The sequence below is a fragment of the Tiliqua scincoides genome, chromosome 4 (genome assembly GCF_035046505.1).
Source record: "Tiliqua scincoides isolate rTilSci1 chromosome 4, rTilSci1.hap2, whole genome shotgun sequence".
NCBI classification, from domain to species: domain Eukaryota; kingdom Metazoa; phylum Chordata; class Lepidosauria; order Squamata; family Scincidae; genus Tiliqua; species Tiliqua scincoides.
The window spans coordinates 203,100,334-203,126,615 of record NC_089824.1 but is presented as its reverse complement, the minus strand read 5'-3'; the positions used below and the strand labels follow the sequence as shown (position 1 = coordinate 203,126,615).

Genomic DNA, 26,282 nt, shown 5'->3' with positions numbered 1-26,282 from the left:
GTGACATAAGCATCACACAATACACGTGAGCATAAAGAGTCAACGTGGACCCAATTAAGCAAGTGCAGTCAATGAAGCAAGAGACTTGTATCTGGATCCTGCCATACAGTGATAGCTAAAGGTTTCCACGTGGTTGGCATGTGTAGTCGTTTCAGCCTGCTTTTTAAGAGCCTTTGATTTGGCTCGTCTGGTGATAGGTATAGTACGTATCCTTACAAGCATCACAAACATTTCACAAGCATCCTCTGACTGACATCCCTTTCTTGGGAACTAAAAGGGGCTATGTTTGTATGATGGAGAATGGCATAGGTAGCTGAGCGCTCTTGACCTTTGTTAACTTTGAACTGCTGATGGAAAGATCAGAGAATATCCCATTGCCCTGAGCCAGCTAAATCCCCTCTAATGTGAGACTCATGAAAGCATCTCTTTACCGGCAGAAGGAGATTTGAGGCAACATGTCATGTGGAAAGTGGAGAACTTTGGACTGAGAAAGAGACTTTTCTTCTGTCTTCTAAGTCATGCATTACAAATCTGATAAGGTAGAAGTGACACAAAGCATTGTAGCCTCTTGTAAGGTATACCAAAACTAGGGACTGGAGGAACATTCAAATGCTTGTGTGAGTTCTTAAGAGTTTGATTTAAGTTCTGTATACCTAAAAGCAAAAAACCACCTCAAGAGAAACTGAATTTTTCCCCCTCATCTTTTCATTAGGAAATAACGTGAGCCTTCCCTCTTAATTTGTATTGTTTGCTAAAGATAGAAGTTGTAATGGAGCACATAAATATGTGGAAAGCCTTACAAAGACAAATTAAAATTTTGAAGTTCAGCTGCTATTTGAGAAGCAAACTGAAGAGCTGAGAAACCAGAGAGGAAATAGTGGCATGAGTAAACAGCAAAATTCTAGAATTTGTTTTTGTTTCATGCTTTGACAGTCCCTACTACGTAAAATAGTTTTTAGTTAGACCATGATCCCAAAGTCCAGGGTGATGCCAGAGCCACCCACCAAGTCTCGAGTTGAATCCCAAGTCTCCACCCCCCCAATTGGAGTTGCCCATGAGTCATAATGGGCGGCCGTCGTAACTCATCCAGAGCCATTTTTCAAGTTAGTATCTTTTCAAAAAGCGAGTCAAGCTACGGAAGTGCCCCCCCCCCCAAAAAAAACCAACCAAGCACACACACGAAATGAGTTGCAAGCGAATCTTGACTCAATTCTATTTGAGTCTTTTCATTTTTAGGGTAAAACCCCCAAGTCAGTGCCCAGATTTTTGATATGCGACTGTACGAGTCACAAAAAAACACATGCTTTTGCAACTTGATTCCAAGTCACTGTGGCCCATCCCTGCCAAAGTCAGCTTTTGAATGGAAGGAGAGACAGATATGTCTGTTCAGCTTAATTTGAAACGGAAATTGAGTGCCCAAGTTATCTCAATAGGAGCCCTCCTCACAGCAGGAGAACTTCTGTCATACTTGATGTAATCCCCATGAGGCTAAGTTACAAATTTTACAATTCATTGCCAGTGAGAGCTGGTGTGGTGTAGTGATTAAAGTGCCGGAGAAGCACTAAGGAGGTCTGAGTTCAAATTCATATTTAACCATGAAGTTCTCTGGGTGACCTTGTGCATGTCACTTTTTCTCTTAGCACAGAGGATTATTATGAGAATGAAGGTATCATGTATGCTGCCCTGAACTCCTTGGAGGAAGGATAGAATAAAAATGTAAAGAGTAATAGATGGGCCCAGCATTGTACTGGTTTCATATAGTGCTCCTACTTAGAGATGAAATGTGGTAGGTAGAGGAGGGGAGGCAGAAATGCAAGGGAGCTGAAGCAGAAGACGTGCTCAATTATAGGAGGGCAGGAGGTCTGGTCTAGAGGGTTGAGCCTCCATTTGCCTGAAGATAACATCCGAAGGTCGCCAGTTCGAGGCCACCAGCACCATGCGACCTTGAAGCAGCTGACAAGCTGAGCCAAGCTATTCCATCTGCTCTGAGCGTGGGAGGATGGAGGCCAGAATATGCAACCAGATCAAGAAAGAAACATCTGAATGTTATGGTTTCTTGAAAGACAGAAACCTTCTTTCAAATTGTAAAAATCCCTACGGGGATTTAAATTGCCTGCCTATGTAAACCGCCTTGGATAAAGTCTAAGGAGAAATCTGAGGACCAAGAAAGGCGGTATAGAAATACCTTTATTATTATTATTATTATTATTATTATTATTATTATTATTATAGCAGGATGGTGTTTCCTGTGAACTCCTCCTAGTTCAGCTAGCTTTTCAAGCTTTTTGAACTTTAGTGCTCATCATTTGAACTTACTCTTCCTTCAGAATCAACCTTAGATCCAATAATGGCTTCAATCTGTTCTGCATGTGCTGAGATGATCTTGTGCAGCCTATTCCTACATCTTTAGAATGTAGTACTGACTAATACTGTCCTAAAGCCATTCACTAGGATGTGGTCACTTTTTCTGGAGTTCCTTTTTTCAGATCAGTTGAAATGATTGGACAGTAGGGACAGAGGGCAAAATCTTCTCCTGCGCTGGAACAGGCAAGCCAAGAGGTTTGCGCTGTATCCAGCGTGGGATAGGGGTCCATAGCAGCTCAGCCAGAGGTAAGGGGAAACTTTTCCCTTTACCTCCGGGTAAGGCACGCTGGCCCCTAAGGGTTTCCTCGGACTTGCGCCACCTCCTGAGATGGTGCAAGTCCAAGGAGAGCGGAGTGGCTTGAAGCCGCTCCAAACTCCTCAGGAACAGCAATTGGAATCCAGTAGAACAGCTGGATCCCAGCCCCACCTCCCGCTCCCCACTCACCTGCCCCCAGGGCCGCCCACCACCCACTCACACCCTGCCCCGGAGCGCCTCCCTCCCGCCTCCTCCCCGCCCACCCGAGAGCCTTGTGTAGGCCCAGCCTCTGGATTGCACCCATAGTCTCTCAATTTCAGTGTAGATTATTGAGAGTTCTCTACCAGGGAACAATGCAATGCATCTTAGTCTTGGCTGGTGGCAAGAAGTCACCACCTGTTGCAACATCCGATCCTTCTCTTCCCTGAAATCTCTCTCTCCTCCCCCCTTCAGTTTTCCCATGCTTCCTCTAGGGGGGCTTTCTCCTAGTTCAGCAGCCACAGTGCTATGACCAACTAGGACAATGATATCCTCCTAAAATGCAATGCCAATTTGTATATCCTGAAATCACAGGCAAGCAAAGAGCTCTTGGCTATGTTTAGAAGTCCTTTTTAAAAAAAAAAAATCACTTATGGCTCACTTTGATATCTAGTTGACCTTTAAAATTTGAAAAAAATAAATACCTCAATTGCAGATAAATCTTCAAATCCTGATCTTTGAGAACTTAACTGCAATTTTGGCATTATATTTTACATTCTGCTCTAGAATTTAGAGAATAGTATGGTAGCCCTGCCAGGTAGAACAAATTCCTTGATCAGAAGTATAAGTGGTTAGTGGGGGCAGGAGGCAGATTAAAATGCTGCTTCCCAGTATGAGATCTGAAATACCAAGTAAAAGTAAGTGAAAATAAGAAAGAGAATATAAATAGTATTTTTCCCCCACCCCATCTCTTTCCAACACAAAGAAAGCACAAGTTAAAAGCGAGTAAAGACCCCATCTTCCTCCCCCACCCCAATCATTATACTCACTTTCTTATGATGTGGTTTCTTTTGCTTGATTCTTACGAAATTTAGCATACAATGAACAAATGAGCGATTACCTTACGCTGAAAATTAAGGAATACTTCATTTCCTTTTTAATGTGATGCTTGTGTTTTCTTGCCCCAGGTTCAATGCAAGTGATGAATAAGACAAGGCGCATCATGGAACAGGGAGGTTCTCACTTCATCAATGCCTTTGTGACAACGCCTATGTGCTGCCCATCCCGTTCCTCTATTCTAACAGGGAAATACGTCCACAACCACAACACCTACACAAATAACGAGAACTGCTCCTCTCCATCTTGGCAGGCCCAGCATGAAATTCGCACATTTGCAGTGTACCTCAATAACACAGGTTACAGGACAGGTAAGACTGATGCAACAAACTGCTTATTCATCTCCTTGCTTCAACTGGCATTGCCCCCCTCCGCCCCCGGTCAGAAACCCGGAGACATGAAGAATACTGTTCATCGGCGTTTCTCAAACTGTGGGTCGGGACCGACTAGGTGGGTTGGAAGCCAGTTTTAGGTGGGTCGCGTAGCACCTAGCTCAACTGCCATTGAAAATACAGTGCTGAAAATACAGGGTCCAGAGCTTCTGGGTAGGACGGGCTCCTGGGTGAGGGAGGCAAGGCACTTTGCCCTGAATAGGTGGGAAGATGGGACACTAGAAAGGGAATGGGCTGTGTGGTTGGAGAAAGCTCCAAGACTGCATTCTGCTTTGACTTCTGAGCTTGAATGTTTGCATTCTGAGCTATGCAAAATAACAGGACAAGAGCACTGTGTAATGGGAGCACTGGCTGATCACGGCTTAGGTTTGAAGCCTAAACTGATAATGTCACTTCCACCAAAAAGGTGTGCACTGAATTCAGGGGTGTGAGATAAGGTGGTTTCAGAGGGGCAATTTCCCTTGACCCCTCTATAAGCCTTCTGCTCTACAATGGGTTTCCTCAGACCTGTGCCAGCTCTTAAACAGGTGTAAGTCTGAGGAGAGAAAGGGGACAGAGAAGCTAGCAAAAGAAGAGTAGGATCTGGCATGCACCATTGCCAGCATGTGACATTCTTGCTGGATCTGCCCCCTCCTGCCTCTTCCCCATCCCCCATTCTTTTTCTCTCCCTTCCCAGTTTCATTCCCAGTCTGCTCCACCTCCACAGTCACTGCTAACTTACCTGATTTGGCGGGGGGGGGGGGGAATGGAGCTTCATGCTCCATCATCAAGCACTTTATGACAGTGGAAATTACTTTCACTGTTGCAAGAGGGTCCATGTACAGCCCAATTCTGCATAGGTTGTAAGTTGCTCACGTAGTAGGTGTCCAGGTGTATAATTCCACTCTGTCACTGAAACTATATGCCTACCCATCTCTTTTTAGCAGCCCAGCTGCTGCCTCCAGTATTCCCCTCTCCAGAACCTGAACGTTGTTCTACAACTCTAGTATCTAAAACCTCTTCCTCCATGCCACGGCTTATTCTCCAAAACTGTCTAGTTTTCCAAAACAGCTGCCAACCTAGTATATCTCTGCCATCTCTCTTCAATGGCCACAAACCTTTACCCCCTATTCCACTCTAGACTAGAAATGTTGAAAAATTGTAGGTTTTACACTATCCCTTAATGGCTCCCTTGAGTCACCCCTTGATGACTATACTGATAATTTAAATGGAATGAAAAAACTGATCTGGACGGTCATTCTCTGTGTCCTGCTACTATCATTTGTACCATGTGTAGTTAGGAATGCTTAGGGTCACATTAGGAAACCCAAAAGAGATATTATATTCAATATCTCTAGTTAAAAAGCTTCAGCAGTCTATCTAATTTGAGAAGATCTTTGCAGTTTCACCTACCTTGAGAGTGATGACTTCCAATTGAGGTGTAATAGCTAGATCTCCATCTGGAGATGCAACAGAAAAGCAGAAAGAGTTGTATTCTTAAGTATCATGGAAGTGTAAGAAAAGTCTTACAAACACAGACAAGAAGAGAATGGAAGATAATTTAGGGCACAAGACATGACAATGGCATAACCCAAAGTTGGCTGTGCCAGATGCTGGCTTTTGTTGTTGTTGGTTTTCAGTTGCTCTGGGAGTTGGGTTTATTGCTGCAGTTTTTCCTTTGTTGGTCTTGTTAGTGTTTTTGGGATTATTTTTAATTAGATCTGTTGTTAGCTGTTTTGCATTTCCTAGGGAAGAAAAGTGAAATTAAGAAAAATATAAAGTGAGGGGAAAGGATCTAAAACTCTTCCAAGACGGGCAGGAGGTTGGGTGTGGAATCTATGCATTTGTTTTTGAAGCTGCTTTTTTTACTAGGTTTTTTTTCCCCCCTAGTGGGATTCACTTCAGGTCATGAAACCCACCAAGAGGAAAAAAATGACTTTTAAAGCTGTTGCATGGTTAAGTGCAGGAAGAAGAAAGAATTCACTACCCTGTAATGTGTTCTTAGAGTGTCCCCATTCCATTTTGTAGTGTTTTGGTCCCAACTTGGTGCTGACACACAAATCTGTGCCATCATAACAACTTTGGCCTTATGGGAGCACTTTGAGAAGCTGAGAACATCACACACAAAGATGCATTAAAACCTGATCTACACATTCAGATAGATCTTGTTATTCCTAGGTCAAAATCATATCAACCTGCAGTTAAGGAGTAGCATGTTTGAACGCTTGCCAGTGTTAAAACAGACTCTTCTGCATATAGAAACTTAGCACTAACCTCACCCCCATCTATGTATGTAAAAGACTAACACACGACAGAGATAATTTAGGATTTTATTCTTGATCTGCTAGTTTTCTGTGGGTAGGAAATTTTATGGGACAGCACTAAAAAAACAAATATGATTTCACTCCTGAATTCAGAAATGGTGCAGGTCTAGGAGCTCTGTACTACTGGAATGTGGAAACCCATCTTATGCAGATTCCTTCAATGAGAGAGCCAGAAAAAAATGATCTTCCTGATGGAGACAATGGAATATTCTGAGCAGTACAGACAATCTCCGCCCATTGCTTCCTTTTTGTCCTGTTTCTTTGGTGAAAGAGTAAGCTGTGTATGCTGCCTGTCTGTTTAGCTCTGCTGTGAAGCAGCTTGTTCCCATCCGTGTTCTGAATCCAGTCGCAGGAAGTCTGACCTCCTGGTAACTTTGCAACTGTTGTTGCAACTCCCTGGCTAGGCACTCTTACAGAGATGCAAGCAACAATAGAAAAACAACAGCTATAGTAGCTATTACAAAGCTTTAGTGCAGAGTAGGAGCCATGGGAGTAAACCATAATATGCAGATAACTAATGAACTAATCTTTTTCAGTATTGAAAATGACTACATCAGTCTGTTCATCACTGCTCTAGTTCAGGGGTGCTCAACACGTCGATCCCGATCTACCGGTCGATCGCAAGGCAAAATGAGTCAATCGCTGAGCCCTTAGTCTACTCTAGTCTATATACTACGTAAGGGCTCCGCGATCGACTCATTTTGCCTTTAGCTGCTAAAGGGTTGGTCTTGGCTTTGTAGGACAGCCCTCACTAATCGATTGCGGAGCTCTAGCTAGACCTCTCCCAACCGGGCCACGTGAGAGCGGTGAGGTCGCTTTGAGGGCAGCAGCCAGGCTGCGGATTTCTGTCCCGAGGTATGTGTGGGAAGGAGCCTGGCTGGGGCTGCAGTGCTAGCCACTTACACGGGAGTAAGCCCTGTTGGCTCTAATGGGACTTTCTTCTGAGTAGACATGCCTAGGATGGGGCTCTGAGGCTGCAAGCTTGTCCACACTTTCCTGGGAGGAAGCCCCACTGGCTCTAACAGGGCTTACTTCTGAGTAGACATGCATAGGATGGGGCTCTGGCTTCGTGGAACTAAAACTGAGCCACATATTCAATTCATTCCCAATGGAACTGTGAGGTTGTTTTGTACCATCACTTCACACTTCCCTGGAGGTGAATCCTTTGAACACAGATTTACTTCTGAGTAAACATGCAGAAAACTGTACTGTTAATCACTTTTTTCCCCCTATAACCTTTTCTTTGTATCCCCCTGTGCATCTGTTAGCTAAATGCAGACACTTTATGCATCTGATAAAATGGGCTTTGGAGCCCAATCCCATGCATGTCTACTCAGAAGTACATCTCATTATAATCAATGGGACTTGCTCCCAGGAAAGTATGGATAGGATTTCAGCCCTACAACACAGTCCTATGCTTGTTCTACCCTGAATTAAATTCCATTATAGGCAATGGTGCTTACTCCCAGGTAAATGTGCATAGGATCAATCCTATGCCTGTCTACTCAGAAGTAAGTCCCATTATAGTCAATAGTTCTTACACCCAGGTAACTGTAGTGGAGCTAAACAAGTGTTGGGCTTGACTTTGCAGGGAAGGCTCAGAGCAGAACTTCGGTTGTGCCTTGGAGAACCTGAGGAGCATCTCCAGAAGGGCTCAGGAGCAGCCTGGGACTGTCTGGAGGAGTTGCTTGGGGCCACTCAGAAGTGCTGCTGATGCAGGGTGGTGGCAGCCTCTGGCTAGGGAAGTTCAGCAGCAATTGAGAGATGCAGGTGCCCAAGGCTGTGGTCCTCTCCTCACTTACCCGAGAGTAAGCCCCATTGACTAGCATGGGACTTACTTCTGAGGAGACAGGCTTAGGCTTGGGCACACAAGCTGCAATCTTCTCCACACTTACCCGGGAGTAAGCCCCATTGACTAGCATGGAGCTTGCTTCTGAGGGGACATGCAGAAGATTGGGCTCTAAAGCAGGGGTGCTCAAACTTTCAACTTTAGGGATGCTGGACCTTTAACAAGTGTATAGAAGAGAGAATTTCAGCAGGTGCAACTTGTCATCCCACAGTTGGGATGACACAACTGTGTCATCCTCCTACACAATTTTAAAGGTCCAGGATCCCTAAAGTTGAAAGTTTGAGCACCCCTGCTCTAAAGCTGCTATCCACACTTACTGGAGAGTAGACCCCATTGACTAGCATGGGACTTACTTCTGAGTAGACACCATAGGGTTGGGCTCTGAGGTTGCAATTCTGTCCACATTTACACAGGAGTAAGCCCCACTGACTATAATGGGATTTAAAAAAAACTCTGGTAGATCTCCGGGCCTTGCTGGGTTTCAAAGTAGCTCTTGAGCCAAAAAAAGTGTGAGCACCCCTGCTCTAGTTAATAGCCACTTCTAACTCTGAGCAAGCTGTGGATTTCCATATCCGTCTTGAAAGTGGTATGTTGTAATTAATGTCCTGCTGGACCTATTCAGTCTCGAAAGACTATGGTATAAGCCTACAGCACCCGGTATTTCCTGGCGGTCCTCCCATCCAAGTACTAACCAGGCCTGACCCTGCTTAGCTTCCAAGATCAGACAAGATCGGGCATGTGCAGGGTAACAGCCAGACTTAAGCTTAATACTTAGCATCTTGTGGCAAGTCAAGCAGGTATGTTTTCATAGCAAAGTTTACACTAGATGACTATTTTGGAAGATGAAAAGCAATAACCTACCTTATGCTTTATGAATAATGGAGTTGTTTTGACTAGTTTGGAGCCTTAGATGTTACTGCATTTAAATACTGAGTAGTAAACATAATAACCATCTTCTCTAGTCTTTCATGGTGCTGGCACTCAGTGCCCAGAGTGTAGAAACCTGCCTTCAGATAAATTAGGTAATTTTCTTGTTTTGTTCCACTCAGATAAAGACTTGAATTAGTCTTCAGCAACATAAATCGAGTGAAGCATGGGCGCCCAATTAGTTCTTACCTGTTTCCCTTTGTTTTATTGCTAAGGGCATTATTGTCTGGAGTCTACAAAATATTCCACTGATAAAGGTTAACACCTTTTTGTTGTTGTCTCTGCGCACATTGGATTTATACATTACTACTATTCTGATTATGCTTATTATGGTTTTTGGAGCAATATAGGACCAAATAGTGGGGAAAACTATAAATGAATTCTTAAGCAGTACAAGGATTTTGCTTGACATCTCTGAATTAGTAGCATTGATCTAGGTTAAAAAGTTCAAGCTCAAAATAAGTTTAATATGCAGTGAAGACAAATAAGACATTCATCTGTAGGCAATTAACATACTTTGAAAACCACTGGTGCTGTGTTTTTCTTCAAATTCAATTTTTTAATTAATTGGAATATTTTAACCTGCTAGAATATATCAAGAATATTTCAACATAATAAATGGTAAATCTTTGCTAATTCCAATCTGGTATAGAAGCAGTGCTGCACAAGTAGTGCATCAAAGGCCTAATTAAAAACACTGTGTTTATCATAATCCCCGTGGAATACACACACTGAGCCCTATAAGGCCAAAAAACAAACAAAAAACCCATATTGCCTATCTTACGGGATGAACTGAAACACAAACCAGTTTATACTATGCATAAAGACCTAAAACAGGTTTGGACCTGTAATATACTATTATAAGCATCCTGTGTTGTGTTTACTACACTTCTGTTTCCACTTTCTATATCACGAGCCCCACAGGAACCATTTCTGATTTCTTTCTTCAGAGAAAAATGTAGAATGCATTTAGAATATCATTGGGAATTTTCATGTGGACTGAAACAAACTTGGCAATGGGCAGTCATTCTATAACCACTAGTTTAACACCTCAAACCTAACCTTCCTGTACCAATGCAGCTGTGTCATTGGAGCACACGCTGGATTATGTGGTTAGGGATACAATCACAGAGGCCTCCTCAAAATAAGGGAACATTTGTTCCCTTACCTCAGGGCTGCATTGCAGCTTTCATCAGTGCTGGAAAGTTGGTTAGGATTGAGCTATAAAGAAAGTCTGCATAGCAACCAAAAATCCAATGGAAGATTATGTCATTGACCACTGCACCGAGCTTAGCTAGGGTATCAAAAAGCACTCCCTGATCTTATTTTTCACATATGCTACTTCCAAAACAGGACTTAACACTTCCTTAGCTTGGGTTTTGACCTGTAGCAAGCTTTGCTGTTAGGAAAAAGTGTAAAGTCTTGGAGTTAAAATGTGTTAATTTGGAACCAATAAAAGCTTCAGATAAGAAGATAGTTGAAAACCAGCTGAAGTCAAAGTTCGTAACCACAACTAATTTATTGAGGCTGCAATTCTATATTTACTTTCCTGGGAGTAAGCCCTATTGAACACAGTATTAATTATTTCTGAGTAGAAATGTATAGGATTAGGCCCAGAGGGTTACATTCAGTTCATGGATGTGGAGAGGAACAGGTTCACATAGGGAAATGGAACACATAATTGATTTTTTTGCTGCTTTCAGTTCTCAATCTAGTCACTCTCTCTTCCTCATGTATTTCTTCATTTTCTTTCCTTTTTTCTTCTGCATACTTTATTTTTCCCTTTCTTGCATTTGAGAATCCAAGTTCCAGGTTATTTGAAAACATAAATGTAATCATTGAGGCATGCTGGATCAGGAAAAACACCCATCTAGTCCAGCATCTACTTTGTTATCATGACCAACTAGATGCCTTTGGAAAAGTCCACATCCAAGAAAGAGAAGCATATTTCTCTCCCATCATTGTTTCTTTGCACCTGCTATTCAGAGGCTCTGCTTGCTGGATGCTTCTGGAAAGCCACACGTTTTCTTCATCTCTTCCTTGGCTGGTCCAAAGTAATATTTGACCCATTTTGGAACATAAAGGGTTTTGTTGGAAATAATAGGCAAGTTTGTTTCTCTCTTTCCTACCCTGGTCTACTGGTACTTTCTTTTTGTATTCTTGTAACTGATAATTGAAGTTAGCCTAGAAGGGTGAGATCATAGCATCTAAACACAACCTCTGGCTTATACACAGAAGTTATGTTCCATTTTCACCAAGAATGGTGTCACAGTGGCTTACAGAAATAAAAAGCAATAAAATACAATATCAGTACAGATATAAAGCAACAACCATCAGCTTTAAAACATCAACAAAGACAAAACAGTAACTAGAAATCATTAGAGCAGTGTTTCTCAAACTGTGGGTTGGGACCCACTAGGTGGGTCGCGAGCCAATTTCAGGTGGGTCCCCATTCATTTCAATATTTTATTTTTAATATATTAGACTTGATGCTGCCATGGTATGTGTCTGCATTTGGGAAAATGTTACAGACCTGTCCTAGCAAACGACTATGTTTATTCTTTTAACAAGGACAGTAGATTGGACTTACTCCTGGGTAAGTGTGGATAGGATTGCAGCCTAGGATTGTTAAAAATTTTCCTGCTTGATGATGTCATTTCCGGTGATGACATTACTTCCAGTGGGTCCTGACAAATTCTCATTCTAAAAAGTGGGTCCGGGTGCTAAATGTGTGAGAACCACTGCATTAGAGGAGCCCAGATAACATTAAAAGCAGGAGAGAACAGGGTGAATATCACAGGAGAATATAAGAACAGCCCCACTGGATCAGGCCATAGGCCCATGTCCAACTTCCTGTATCTCACAGCGGCCCACCAAATGGCCCAAGGAGCACACCAGATAACAAGAGACCTCATCCTGGTGCCCTCCCTTGCATCTGGCATTCTGACATAGCCCGTTTCTAAAATCAGGAGGTTGCACATACACATCATGGCTTGTAACCCATAATGGATTTTTCCTCCAGAAATTTGTCCAATCCCCTTTTAAAGGCGTCCAGGCCAGTCGCCATCACCACATTCTGTGGCAAGGAGTTCCACAGACCAACCGCACGCTGAGTAAAGAAATATTTTCTCTTGTCTGTTTTAACTCTCCCAACACTCAATTTTAGTGGATGTCCCCTGGTTCTGGTGTTATGTGAGAGTGTAAAGAGCATCTCCCTATCCACTCTGTCCATCCCCTGCATAATTTTGTATGTCTCAATCATGTCCCCCCTCAGGTGCCTCTTTTCTAGGCTGAAGAGGCCCAAACGCCATAGCCTTTCCTCATAAGGAAGGTGCCCCAGCCCAGCAATCATCTTAGTCACTCTCTTTTGCACCTTTTCCATTTCCACTATGTCTATCACCTATCTCTATCACTATCTCTATCACCTATGTCTATCACTATCACCTAATGCCTAAAGAAGGCACCAGATGAACATTGGAAGAAACTTGTACATTGTCAGGCCTTGTGGTGTTCTTCTTACTCCCGACCACTCAAGACTTACTTTCCTACAACTTGTGCATTCTGTTCTGGGCTCCACTCTGACACTATATACTTAGGTCAGACATTCCCAAAGTGTTTTTCATGAAGCTTTAAGCCATTACGGCACACTCACAGGGAGGCTGCAATATATCACTGGTGGTCTCTCCTACCTGTTCTCTGGGTGTTGCCATCTTGGTTCTGAGAGATGAGATTTTGTGAGATCCAAGATGGCTGCACCTAAATATCACAAGATTTGGGCACTACAATGTTGGATCACACAAAATCTCAAGATTTGGGGTCCTTCTGCCGAGAGAGACTGTGGGGGACAGATAAGTTTGGGAACCACTGCCATAGGTATTTCTTATATCTTATATTTTATATCCTGTAAAGAGTTCCCATCAAAAACTTTAGGGGTGAAGACAGATTACACAGGCCAACACACATTTTGCTTCCTTAAATGTTATATCAATTCCTGGGTATATTTGGGGTGCTGATTCCAAAAATGGCATCCGTTTTGCCCTATCACATCTAGTTTTGGAGATATAGTATAGCCTCTTTAGAGAATGGTTCAAGCAGCTTCCTCATGAGCAAGCCTACACCATGGCTTCCTCATGAGGAAGCTGCTTGAACCATTCTCTAATGAGGCTATACTATATCTCCAAAACTAGACATGCAAGGGCAAAACGGATGCCATTTTTGGAATCGGCACCCCAAATTCATATCAAACCACCATAAAGTTTAGGAAAAACTTTTCTGACCCTCAATTTTGTAGGCCTGTGTGATCTGTTTTCAGAGGGGTGATGGTAGTTTGGAAAAGGGATGTGTATGTATGTGATGTGTATGTAAGGGATGTTCATGAAATGTATGTGTATCCCACTTCTTCCTGGTTAGCAGGTTTTTTCCACATTTATTTATACTTTCAAAAGCTTGCAAAACTTTTTTGACCAGTGAGACTAAAGATTGTGTATCTTTCTCAAGCAAGTTTCAATCCTGTTAAATAAAATTTTCTATTTTCTACCCTATTTGTGATTAATTCAGCACCTATATATAATTCCTGCCCCCAAAGAAGCTCAGGAGCAATGTGTTTTTGGGGTGATCCCATTTTGTCTTCATAACAACCCTGTATATGTTAGGCTGAGAGAAAGTGCATGATTGGCCAAAGGCCACCAAGCAACCTTCACAACATAGCAGGAATTGAAGTAAGATATTCTGTCCACACTAGACATCATACATTATAGTCTTTCCTTTCCTGTGCTCTGTGTTCTTCAAAAGATGGACTGTGCCTTGAGCCTGGGTTCATTATATAAAGAAACTCTGAACGAACTCTTGCATGAATTGTTGTTTTTAGCCATTTTTCTGGATGCTTTTAACAGAGAATTTTTTTTTAATTTTTTTGGTTTGATTTTTGTTTGTGGTCAGCCTTGTGGCCAGATCTTACTAATGGGAAAATACTTCTCTTATTATGTGTGGTCTTACAGATTTTTCCACCTCTGTTTTTCATCCACTCTCCCTAGCCTAACCCACAGTTGCTGTTTGAAGATGTATTTTCTCTACTGTGAAGAAGCATTGTAACCTATTCTTTGTTTGTACTGTGGCATTTCTTTCCTGGTAGCAATGACAACAGTGGTTTGAAATTATCCAAACTCCTGCAAACCAGCCAGATTTTATATTGCTTCTGCTGCTGCCACTGTAGGACAAATGTCAAAATGTGTGTGGTCAGGTGAAGCAGCTTAAATTGTGATTCTCCTACAGTTTACAGAGTAGAAAAACTGTAGGAGTAAATGGAAAGTGCATGACTTTTAATTTTCTAGTTTCTGTTTTGGGTTTCTGTATATGCATATGTGTGTGTAGTAGAAAAGACAGGTCTTAGAATTGAGTGCTGTTGTCAGCTAACTGCTTAATTAGGCACGAACAAATTGGCTTTAACTGTCTTGAAGGCAATGGAAACCTTTCTTAGAGCTTTTTCTTCATGAATTTGACTGCGGTCTAGAAAATGCTAGTGTCTTAAGAGGCAACCACATTTTAAGACCCTATGGTCATATCTGTATCTTTTCCATACAATGAACTGTTTTTCTTGTACTCTTAACACACACACACACACACACACACACACACACACACACACACACACACAGAATCCCACCCCTAACTAGTATTTGGTGTTTTTGCTTTTATTATGTGCTATGGGAAGCTGGGCATAAAGGCAATTTATGTAAACATGACAAGTTAGTTGAAGGATTAGTCTGTGGAAAATCTGCCACTTGTTTACTGAATCATCTTTCCATTTATAAGAGTAGCCAGTAGTACTCTTGACTCAACCGCATGTGTCAAAAAGAATGTTGGAGAAAGCAAGGACATCTTGCAGTGGGGATTTTGTAGTTTTCTACAAAACTGAAGTTTTCTTCTGTAAACCAGTGATCCCCAAACTGATGGGTCATGACCCACCAGCCAAGGTACTCTGGTCTATATGTACCTTATATGTAAATGTACCTCTATGTACCTATATAGATATGTGTCTATATGTACTCTGGTCACCCCTTTAAGAGGTGGGGGGAAAGCAGCAACGCGATCCCCAAGGGAGGGAGGTTTTTTACTTATCTCCAACCAGCATTGGAGTCCTGGAGGTTCTGGGGAGCCCTCTGGAGGGCTGCCCAAGCTTCTGTAAGTCTGTAACGAAGGGGAAAAAAGGGCACTTCTGGTTTTGTTGTGAAAACCAGAAGTGCCTGGTTTTTTCCTATTTTTCAGTCTTGCAGAGGCTTGGGGAACCCTGTGGAGAGCTCCCCAGAAACCCCTCCCAGGACCTCCCAGGATTCCAGCACTGGCTGGAGGTAAGTGAAATCCCCCTCCACCACAGCAGCACGATCCTGGGGATTATACTGCTGCAATCCTCTGCCCCAGCAGATACTTACATGGATCCTGCCTCCTGGGGGGGACTTTGGGAACTACTGCTCTGAACATTTACAAAAAAAAATGTTCTGTCTCTTAGTTGTGTGCCTCTTTTCACAGCGAGAGCATTCAAAATGAAGAATGTGATGAGGAATATAGATGTCAAGGAGTGGTGACTGATTTGCCTTTATGACTAAACACAAATATTTAATTGAAATACTGAACTTTTAGGAGAAGCTGTTCTCTGTATTTATTTTGGCAGATGTGCTAAACTGAGTATTTGTAGTGTTTGAGAACATAAGAACAGCCCTGCTGGATCAGGCCATAGGCCCTTCTAGTCCAGCTTCCTGTATCTCACAGCGGCCAGCCAAATGCCTCAGGGAGCTCACAAGACAACAAGAGACCTGCATCCTGGTGCCCTCCCTTGCATCTGGTGTTCAGATATAACCCATTTCTAAAATCAGGAGGTTACACATACACATCATGTCTTGTAAACCGTGATGGATTTTTCCTCCAGAAATTTGTCCAATCCCCTTTTAAAGGCATCTAGGCTAGATGCCATCACTACATCCTGTGGCAAGGAGTTCCACAGTTTAAGTACACAGTGTGTAAAGAAATATTTTCTTTTGTCTGTCCTAACTCTCCCAGCACGCAATTTTAATGGATGTCCCCTGGTTCTTGTGTTATGTGAGAAAGAAAAGAACATTTCTCTATTCACTCTATCCTTCCCGTTCATAATTTTGTATGTCTCAATCATGTCCCCCCTCAGGCGTCTCTTTTCTAGGCTGAAGAGGCCCAACGCCATAGCCTTTCCTCATAAGGAAGTTGTCCCAGCCCAGTAATCATTTTAGTCGCTCTCTTTTGCACCTTTTCAGTTTCCACTATGAGGCTGGCTGGTGATTCTTATAGCCTAGCAGAAGATGAAATAAATGTACAGGAAGTCCTCGCTCAACTTTGTTTCATTCAGCAGCATTTTGATGATGAATGCCTGCCCTGGCTCTTTGCCTCACCGATCCTGTAGGTGAGAAGGCTGCCCAACAGCTGGGAGCTTGGGCAACCACTACCAAAGTGACTACTTTGAAAGTAACCTGTTCAAGAAGCATTGGCCTAACTATGCCCCCCCTTTTTTCACCATCATATCACCCATTTGGTGTCACCCTGATTAACTGAAGTTGCCCATATGACTGATTAAGGGAGCATTGCCTTCACTCTCAATTGACACCATCACTTAGCCTTAACAGACTATGTAGTGTGGTGCATAATTCCTGATGGTGCGGGATTGGACTTGTTACTATTCAAGGTAGATAATGACCCAGTAATTAGAAACAAAAATGACACCAAAACTGTAGTAGATAAAGAGAACCAGGAATTTTTTTTTTAATGCTGTGCCCAAAACCAACATCTGTACATCTTGGTGGATGTGCAGGGCCAACAAAGAGCCAATATGATCAATAGTTTTGCATAGCCACCATGAATGAAGGTTGATAACCCTCACAATCAAATATACATTTCCTTTAGACAATGTGTTTATACATTTATTTTTACAATTTGTATGCCAATATTATGCAAGCACTTGCAAGGTATCAAGAACAATATGCAAAGTCTTTCTAGTGTTATGTTGTGCCTATAAAATATTTTCCAGAGAATCACAAGTGATAAGTTCACCAATAATTGCTATAGTTCCTAGCAGGAATAGATAATATTGTTAAAATAATAATTTGTGGCAGCCTTTTGTAACAAAGCGGTGTGACAGAAACTTCTCAAAGTCAAACAAAGAGAAGGCAAACAACAGAAGTTTGTTACTCAAGGTTGCAGAATAAGTCAGAGCCAGGAATAGGGACTCTGTTCTCTGAGTCACAGTTTTGTGTACTGAGTTCTAACCACTGAAACCAGATCACTTCCCATAAGGGACTTCTCAGTTTAATTTTCATGTAATGCAGGCAGCACATGAAGAAGCCTGAGTGCTGCTGTGAATTAAGAGTGGGAATTCTGTAAAAGGATGATGTTGCTAATACTCTAGAACTGTGGTTCTCAAACTTTTAACACCAGGACCCACTTTTTAGAATGAGAATCTGTCAAGAGCAACCAAAAGTGATGTCATGACCAGAAGTGACATCTTCAACAGGAAGCGTTTTGACAATTCTAAACTGCAGTCCTACCCACACTTACCGAGGAGTAAGTGCTATTTACTATCATTGTTAAAAGCTTATACATAGTAGCCTGTTAAAAGTACAGATGTGTAATGTTTCCCCAGTGCAGTCACATGCCATGGTAGCATCAAGTCCAGTATATTAAAAATAAAATATTGAAATGAATGGGGACCCATCTGAAATTGGCTCGCACCCCACCTAATGGGTCCCTGACCTACACTTTGAGAAACACTGCTCTAGAATGATTATGCATGATAACTAAATATTAGCAAATTGCTGTATTGGAAAATAGTTTCTGAAGTGTGAAATCTTTAGGATTCTGCAAAAAAAAAAAGTGCACAGTAAATTGTCTAACAGTCTTGTCAACTCCTTGACAAACATTGAATCTGCAGGATTGTGGTACAGTGCAACTTTGGAATGTGTCCAGACCAGCACCTTGTCATGCTGTTTTTTAGTTGTGTCTTCTCATGTCCCAGAACTAATCTTCACACACTGCCTCTACACACATTTTATTCCTTCCTGAATTCTGGTCTTGTGTTCTCATTTTTTCATTTTAACTTATAATGTTAACATTTTTTGCATTTCACAATAATTAACAAAACATGCTAGGAATATATTGGGGAAGAGAATCAGCAATTTCTTCATTGATAAAGTGAGTTGAATCACCATCATCATCCTTACACTAAGAAAGGGGGGAAAAGCACATAATATACTATCATTCCACAGCATTAAATTACTTCATAAAGGCCTGATAGAATAAATTTACATGGTTTGATCTTTTCTAGAAAAAAATAGATCTGAGTAAGAATTCCCACTAAAACCATTCTATCTTCTTGCTGAAAAGTAGCAACAGTAGGCTTAAATAACTTCTGCTTTCTCCGAGTCATTGGGGATTGAGCTGTTAAAAGCTATATAGTCATATGATTTATTGTTAAACTGGATTTTTGCCATGTTTTTGGAACAATTCCCTAGTTAGAGAATCACACAAAACATAGATTTTAATCTAAAATCAGTTTGCTTTGTACATACCTCCAGTGAAGATGACAACCATTATTCCATTTTTAAAATTAATACTTTTATGGATCTTGTATAGTGATCATTTTTATCATTGCATTACACAAAAATATAAATTCCCTTTGAAAGATCAGGTGTTTGTCCTCCAGATATGCTAAGACTGAGCAAATAGAGAGCCAGGATGGTGTAGTGGTTCAGAAGTTGGACTTATACCTGGAAGATCCAGGTTCAAATCCCTGTTCTGCCGTAAAGCTTCCTGGGTGCCGTAAAGCTTCCTTGGGCTAGTTTCTATCTCTGAGCCTCACCTACCTCACAGGGTTGTTGTTAGTACAGAAAGAGAGGAGGAACTACCTATACTATCCTGAGCTCCTTGATGGAAGGGTGGTATAAAGATGTGATTTTAAAAATGTGAAAATAATTGTTACAACAGATTACTCTTATATACCTCAGAGTATTTGATGTGGTGTCTTTAACAACAACAATTCTTAAGATAGGATTGTGAAGTAGATAGGACCAGCTTCTGATAAAATGACCTTTAGCATGGTGGATAGGTGGATAGATGCAGTGATTCATGAATCTCCTTTACTGCGGGCACCAGTATTGAAGAGATACCTTTTGCACATAGCACAAAACAAAGAACTCAAATCCCTGAACTGCCTACAGTTTCTCTGCTCTCAGATACTGTCTCCTGCTCTTGCTGCTCCTGGGGTTTGGGTGTCTCTCTCCCAGAACACCCATGTGTAGAACCATGTCTCTTCCTCAAACCTTATCTCATGAAACCTTTGGCTTATCCGTCAAGGATGGAAGTAAATGTTATAAGAAATTTCAGGGCACTTCTGCATCAAGGTTCCCCCTGTATTCTGTAGTACAGGTTGCATGTGCTTATGTCATTACACTTTGTGTTTCCTCACCCTTGTTCTATTTTGTTGGGTGCTTCTGTTTAGAAAAGACAGAGGATAATGGCACTAAGCTGTGGGGTAAGATATACTGAATGATTCCGATGTGCAGAGGGCTGCTGTTTTCATTGGTAGACCAATGTGTTTTTCTGCTAAGGAGCTTGGGGTAGCGTAAGATGACCCATTCTACTTTGTAACTGAGTAGGGATTTGAAACATGGGTCTCCACAAATAATTGCCTGCATTCAACTACAGGTGTAGGCCACTTAATGACAGAGATAAGTTCTCCAATCTACACTGTTATGTGATTTAGGTCATTAAGTAAACATTCAGTCCAATCTACAGCCTTTGTTGTGTAAACAGTCACTTCCTGCCTGACACTAGCTGGCTACACAGGCTACTGGAGATAGATTGCCTCTTCTTTGCTTAAGAGCCTCTTTGCTGTGTAAACAGACACTCTGCTGCAGGCTATGGGAGATGGGATTGCCTCATTAAGAGCATCTTTATTGTGTTTTAACCACTGTCATATATGCAGACTGTCAGAGGGCCACATCAAGCATCTGGCATGATGTTGAGGGCCAGAAAAAAAATACATTTTAAAAATAAAATTTAAATAAATACATTTACTTGCTGGTCAAATACCTTTTTCTGGTCATTTAAACAACAGGTACTGCCACAGTGGACAATAGTCACATTAGACCAAAAAACATGGAGCAAGTGTAGGCCACATTGGGAAGATCGCCAATGAAGATGAACCATCAAAATCAAGTCAAATAAATACATGAGAGATGAAACTTAAATGATGAATAAATGAATGAACAAGTTCAAATTTCCAGAATTTCTCCAAGCACCAACAGAAATAAAGCACACACTTAAATGGACTTCCATTTCCCCCACCTCCCAAGCAGCTTACGTAAATATACAGGAATAAATATCTCAGACACAGCACATCACAGGAAACATCCAGAGCATGTTCTGAGGGCCAGCAAGGCCTCCCTGCCCCCCCCCCCGAAGGCCTTCTAAGGAAGTGATGTTTTTAGGCTCTCCTTAGGACATGACCAGAGCACAGCTCTGATCGTGTTCAGTCAAGTGGGTCAGAGGCTTGCAAGGGCCTAGCCCCCGGGCCAGGGTTTGGAGACCCCTGTTCTAGACAGTGGTTAAAGACATAGACATGGTGAGCTCCATTGTGACTGGTCACCCTGTGTATGAACGAAGTTTGACATCCTTGCCCTAATTTCTCCTCTATCATCTTCCTCTTCATGTGGAGATGTAGACTGCAAGCTTCTTGAGAGAGGGACGTCTTTTGCTGATATTAATCTGCAATGTGTTGTGTACACCAATGGCAGTATATTAATAATAAATAGTCACAATGAGACCATTTGAATAGTTTCCTTTGTTTCGAATCTGAATTGCTATAAAATGAAAGCCACAGAATCAATACACACATTTAATGTTTCTCGTGCTACACCACAAAGTATTACATGTCTATTTTTCTTTCCTCTCTCTCTTTATTTTTACCTGAATACATCTGAGTGCAGTGTATTTTCAAATTGTCTTGGAAACTCCTTCCCGTTTTTTCCTCCTCTGTGCTAATGCATTGTTCAGTTGGGATGCCAGCACCTGCATTTAAAGAAAAATGCTTTCTTGTATTGATTTATCATTTCAGCCAAGAAGTAATATTTAGTTTGATATTTGCTAAGAAATGGAATTCTTATCTCAGCCTTCAAAACAGTATCTCTCAGCCTTCAAAACAGTAAAAACCTAAATGCAGAGTATTTGCACATTTGTTTAAAGCTTTCCACAGTCCATGTTAGATTTAGATCTTATAAGGACCACTTTACTTAAAAAAAATGGAAAAGACTTATCCGGGTCATTGAGCAAATGCCTCGATGATATAAATTCCCTCTGTGTAATCATTTAATAAATTCAAAAGAATAAAAGTTTGCTTTGTCTGATACTAGCATCTGTGCCATGTTCCCATTCTTGGTTTTTTACTATCAGTTTACAGAGCTGTAGCTGAAAATTCAGAGTAGAGAACATGTGCACATTTGCTCATATTTCCATGACCCCTTTGCCAACCTCTCTGTGTTATAAAATATAGCCACCAAGGCTAAAGTTTGAAGACCAGTTTGGAACCAGGATTCCTAATCTTTTTCCCACTAAAAATCACTATCCCAGGCTACTTTTACTCCCAGTGGGGAAAAGATACAGTGGCTATCCATATGTTTTGTTTTTCCTTGTGAAAATGAAAACAACTTAGTGGAGATGATTTTGGAAGGGGTAAGGATGAGTAATTCCCTGTTCTGCTTCAGATACTTTATACTTTTTTAAAAAACAAAATGATGACAAAATAAATTGTAGTTTGGCCCTCAGAATCTCCTTTTTCTAAAGCAAGCATAGACAGATGGCAATTCTGAAAGGAAGTACCACTTGGCTGTTAAAAAAAAGCAAGGAAAACAATTTAATTCAGCTCAGAAATTAGATATCATGGCCACACTACATCTCCATACAATCTCCATCTGAACTGAAGAAATGGTCATGTCATGGGACAAGCTTCTTTATCTCCTCCAGGAAGAATGTTCCTGCAAGGGAGCTCAGCCAGCTCCTAACCCGTTCTGCAGGTCACTGTGTGTGTGCATGCATTGTCACACAGAAGAAGCAGCCCCATGTCAGCCCAGTTCCTCTCCTTTCATTCTCCTGCCTCCCAGGTGATTGTCATCCTTTAAGGTTCTTTCTCAAGGTCCCAGAACACAGTGGCCAAACAGACAAGCAAACAGTCAAAGTTTGTTTGTCAGGCGCACTGTTTGGGCTGTTTGAGCAGTAAGCTCCTTAAGACAACCACAGTTCAAACAAATTTTCTCCAACAAGAAGCTAATGGGACCTTAGAGGACAACAATCACCTGGGAGGCAGGAGAGTGATTAGGAACAAAGGAGAGGTTCTTCTTTGTGGAGGGGATAAAAAAAACTTGTCTGCAAACATGACTGTTGCTTCATTCAAATGGAGATTCCATGGAGATGTAGTGTGGCCATGCTATTTAACTTTTGAGCTGTATTACATTGTTTTCCTTGAGTCTTGTTTTTTAACAGCCAAGCGTACTTAGTTTCAGACTAGCCCTTGTATTAATGAGTTTAATAGGCCAATTAAGATTGGTCTGGTTAAAGGCTTCATGACCTGAAAGAACACATTGCAATCTGGAAAGAACACATTGCCTCTGGTTGTATGAGGCTTGGAGACAAGACAGACAAGCTTGCATGTCCCCTCTTTATAGAGAAGTGTAGCATTTAATTAAGATGTAAACAGTTGAAGGACACGGCCCTGGTTAAGCACACTTAACCTCTCTCAATGAACCTCACCCACTGCTGGCTCCAATCTGGAGACAAAGGATTCTGGGAACTAGCCCAAGCAATTCAAACTGTCCATATCCTATTTGCCTATTGGCTGCTCCAGACATCTTAAATTCTCAGCAGGAATTATTGAGCTTGATTTATATTTCCAAGATGCTTCTTATTGCATTCTCTTTACCTTTGTCCTTCTATCTTGTTTCTTCCCTGTTATTCTTATTTCATATTCCACTCCTACCTCTATACACTTAAACTGAGTTCAGCTTTTAAATCTTAATATCATGATTCTAAAATATTGTTAGTATACATTTTATTTAACGGAAAGACCAACTGAAGAAGAGTAGGAGAAACATTTAGTTTGTCACACCTTTCTCTTACCATTCCTCATAGTGAAACATCATCCAAGATGTATACAAGCATGGATGCTTGTATTATTTGCTAAAGTTTCTTTTTTAAAAAGGCAAGTTTTAAAATGTCTTGGTAAAATCTTACTGCTCCTTGTGTCTGAAAAGGGCTTCTGGAAGAGTGGAATGTTTGTGGTTAGAAGTAGTCAGGCTCTTAATGGGTGGGACATTTCTCCTAATTAGGTTCATTGAGACTATACTGTTTTCTTTGTGTATTTATTTATAAGCCCATGTTTTTCCTAGTCCTCCTTCCAAGTTTGTTGCTAAACAGAACAAAACAGATTCTGTTTTAACAGGTACTATACTTTTTACATAACATAAACCTGGTGTCTTCTAGAGTTAAGCAATCTTGTCAGACTTTTTTGGACAAAGTGATCGAAGCTAAATCTTTTAATAGCGTACATTTGTGCAAAATCCATAAGTAGTTACAAGATATGATATGATTTTTTTTGTCTGTTCACTATGTTGTTACTCAATATAAACCGCATTCCATTTCCAGGTCATAAAATAAATACCAATGTATGATTCTCTCTGACTGTTACATTAGATGGAACTTCTTATTCAGGAACTTCTGTGGAAGAATAGCACCAACATATCAAATAGAACAAAAGAGAGAAAATATCTGAAATGATACAACTCTAGGGGTCTGCAATACAATACTATGGATCTAGCAATCAGTGGTGTACCTGAAGGGAACCATGGGGGCAAATGCCCCAGGTACCAGGCTTGGGGAGGTGGCACAGTGACCTGCTCCCCACCCACATCCGGATTTTTGCTACGGTTGGGAAACATGCCAACAGTGGCTGCAGGAGTGCTGATCTGAGGGCTGCCCCTTCTCCTCCCCTTCCTTTAAAAGGAAAGAAAGGCAGATTGGCAGGGAACCATGCCAAGAGTGCTATGCTCCGCCAGCCAGTGTTGGTGCAGTTCCCAACCACGTCTGAGGGCTTCCCTCCTCTCCTTCTCTTTCTTTAAAGGATAGGAGAAGGGAGCAGCCCTCAAAATGGCCGGGTAGTCAGCTGGAAGTGGTGCTTGCCTCCTCCGATTTCGGTACTTCCAGGAGGCAGGCATACTCCCTCCATGCCTCTAGAAGCAGTGCTCGTCTCCTGGGTGCTGCTTCTAGCAGTGCAAAAAAGTCCGATGGAGCATTTCATGCCACTCAGCAGACATGTGAAAGGCTCCTCGGAACCTGGGCTGCCTCCTTCCTTCCTCTTTTTTTCTCAAAGGGGGAAAGGAGGAGGAAGTGCAGAAATAATTGTGGTGACGATGACCTCACTGCGAATACTTCCGGGTTGGGGGGCAGCAATTAGGGGAATGATGGGAAAAGTGCCAGGGCTACCACTGCTACCAATTTTGATTGCCTTGGCAGCCAATAAAAATTTGGGCTTGCTACTGACAACACAATCCCATCCCTGCATCCAATGCAAGTTAGGAGGCTGCTGGAGGTCACCATGACATAAGATTTTTTTTTTCCCCCTTAGCTCATGTAACATCCCAGTCTGCCCTATCGGGCTACTTGGATCTGCACCAGCTATTTAGCTGGCACAAGTCCGAGGGGGTCGGGTAGGGCTGTCCAGCTCAAGAGGAGGGGTTAGGATACAGCATGCACTGCTGCCACTGATCCCACCCCCTTTCAGCCTTAATCCCCCCTTCTGCCCTCCTCCTGCACAGAAAAGCGCCCTCCCCAACCCCGGAATGCCTTCTCCTACCCCCTTTGCTACCCTACAATCCTGCCTGTATCAGCCAGCGCAGCTATGGGATCCAGCACTGGCAGCAAGCATATGTCCTTGAGCTGGTGCCGCCAGCTCACAAGTTGGCGCAAATGTGCCTTATGTTTGAGCCAGTGTGAGGGAGCTGTGCCAGCACAGTGACACTTTGGGATTGGACTGTGAGCCTACCCTCATGGAGGAAGGGTCTTGGTATTGCTATCACAGTTAGTACCGCTAAGGTCCAGTGTGGAACCTTGCCCTTTCCCCTCCCCCCCCATTCCTACAGAGGAGGGAACTTGTCTCTTTCATACTTAGCCTACTGAGATGCAATAGCCACTGTTTTTAAGGTTCTCCAAGGTCTGCAGTACATCAAGGAAGGAGCCTCCGGAGAAATGGGAGACTCATGCCAGACAGCTGACAGGTGCATTTATGGCCCCCGTGCAATGCACATCTGATTACACTTACAGTAGTTCCATAAGATTAAAGCTTTCAAGAAGCCACAGATTTAAGAAGAGGAAAGGAAAGATATGAATGAGTTGATGGCAATAGGACAAAATCTTCACAGGATATTGTGTCACCCAGGAGAAATAAAAATTCAAGCAGTGGCAGCATAATCAAATGGTTATCAGGAACATCACACAGACTTTGGTAATAAAGCTTCTGGAAAGAATCACTGAATTGCCCTTCGGAAGAGTCACCTTCTCTTGCATTAGTCCAGCTACAAGCTTTGAAGTGTTGTTTGGTAGGCTAGAAACTGACTTTCCATGCAGAAGGTGTAGGAACACTGGCAAACTCAATTGTTTGGATGTAATAGAATGCTGAGGCGCAAGATCCTTTAGACATAAGAACATAAGAACATAAGAACAGCCCCACTGGATCAGGCCATAGGCCCATCTAGTCCAGCTTCCTGTATCTCACAGCGGCCCACCAAATGCCCCAGGGAGCACACCAGATAACAAGAGACCTCATCCTGGTGCTCTCCCCTACATCTGGCATTCTGACTTAACCCATTCCTAAAATCAGGAGGTTGCGCATACACATCATGGCTTGTACCCCATAATGGATTTTTCCTCCAGAAACTCGTCCAATCCCCTTTTAAAGGCGTCTAGGCTAGACGCCAGCACCACATCCTGTGGCAAGGAGTTCCACAGACCGACCACGCGCTGAGTAAAGAAGTATT

General features: G+C 42.1%; 1 protein-coding gene across 5 annotated transcripts in view; it reads left to right on the top strand.

Moving 5' to 3' along the window:
• The window catches only part of SULF2 (sulfatase 2), a 333,591-nt gene that overhangs the window by 228,358 nt on the left and 78,951 nt on the right, over window positions 1-26,282 (top strand). For all 5 annotated transcript variants that reach the window (XM_066622862.1, XM_066622861.1, XM_066622865.1 and 2 more), the window contains one exon: window positions 3,787-4,026. In XM_066622862.1, coding sequence (XP_066478959.1) covers window positions 3,787-4,026 — 240 coding nt within the window. The remainder of the gene's footprint in view (window positions 1-3,786; window positions 4,027-26,282) is intronic.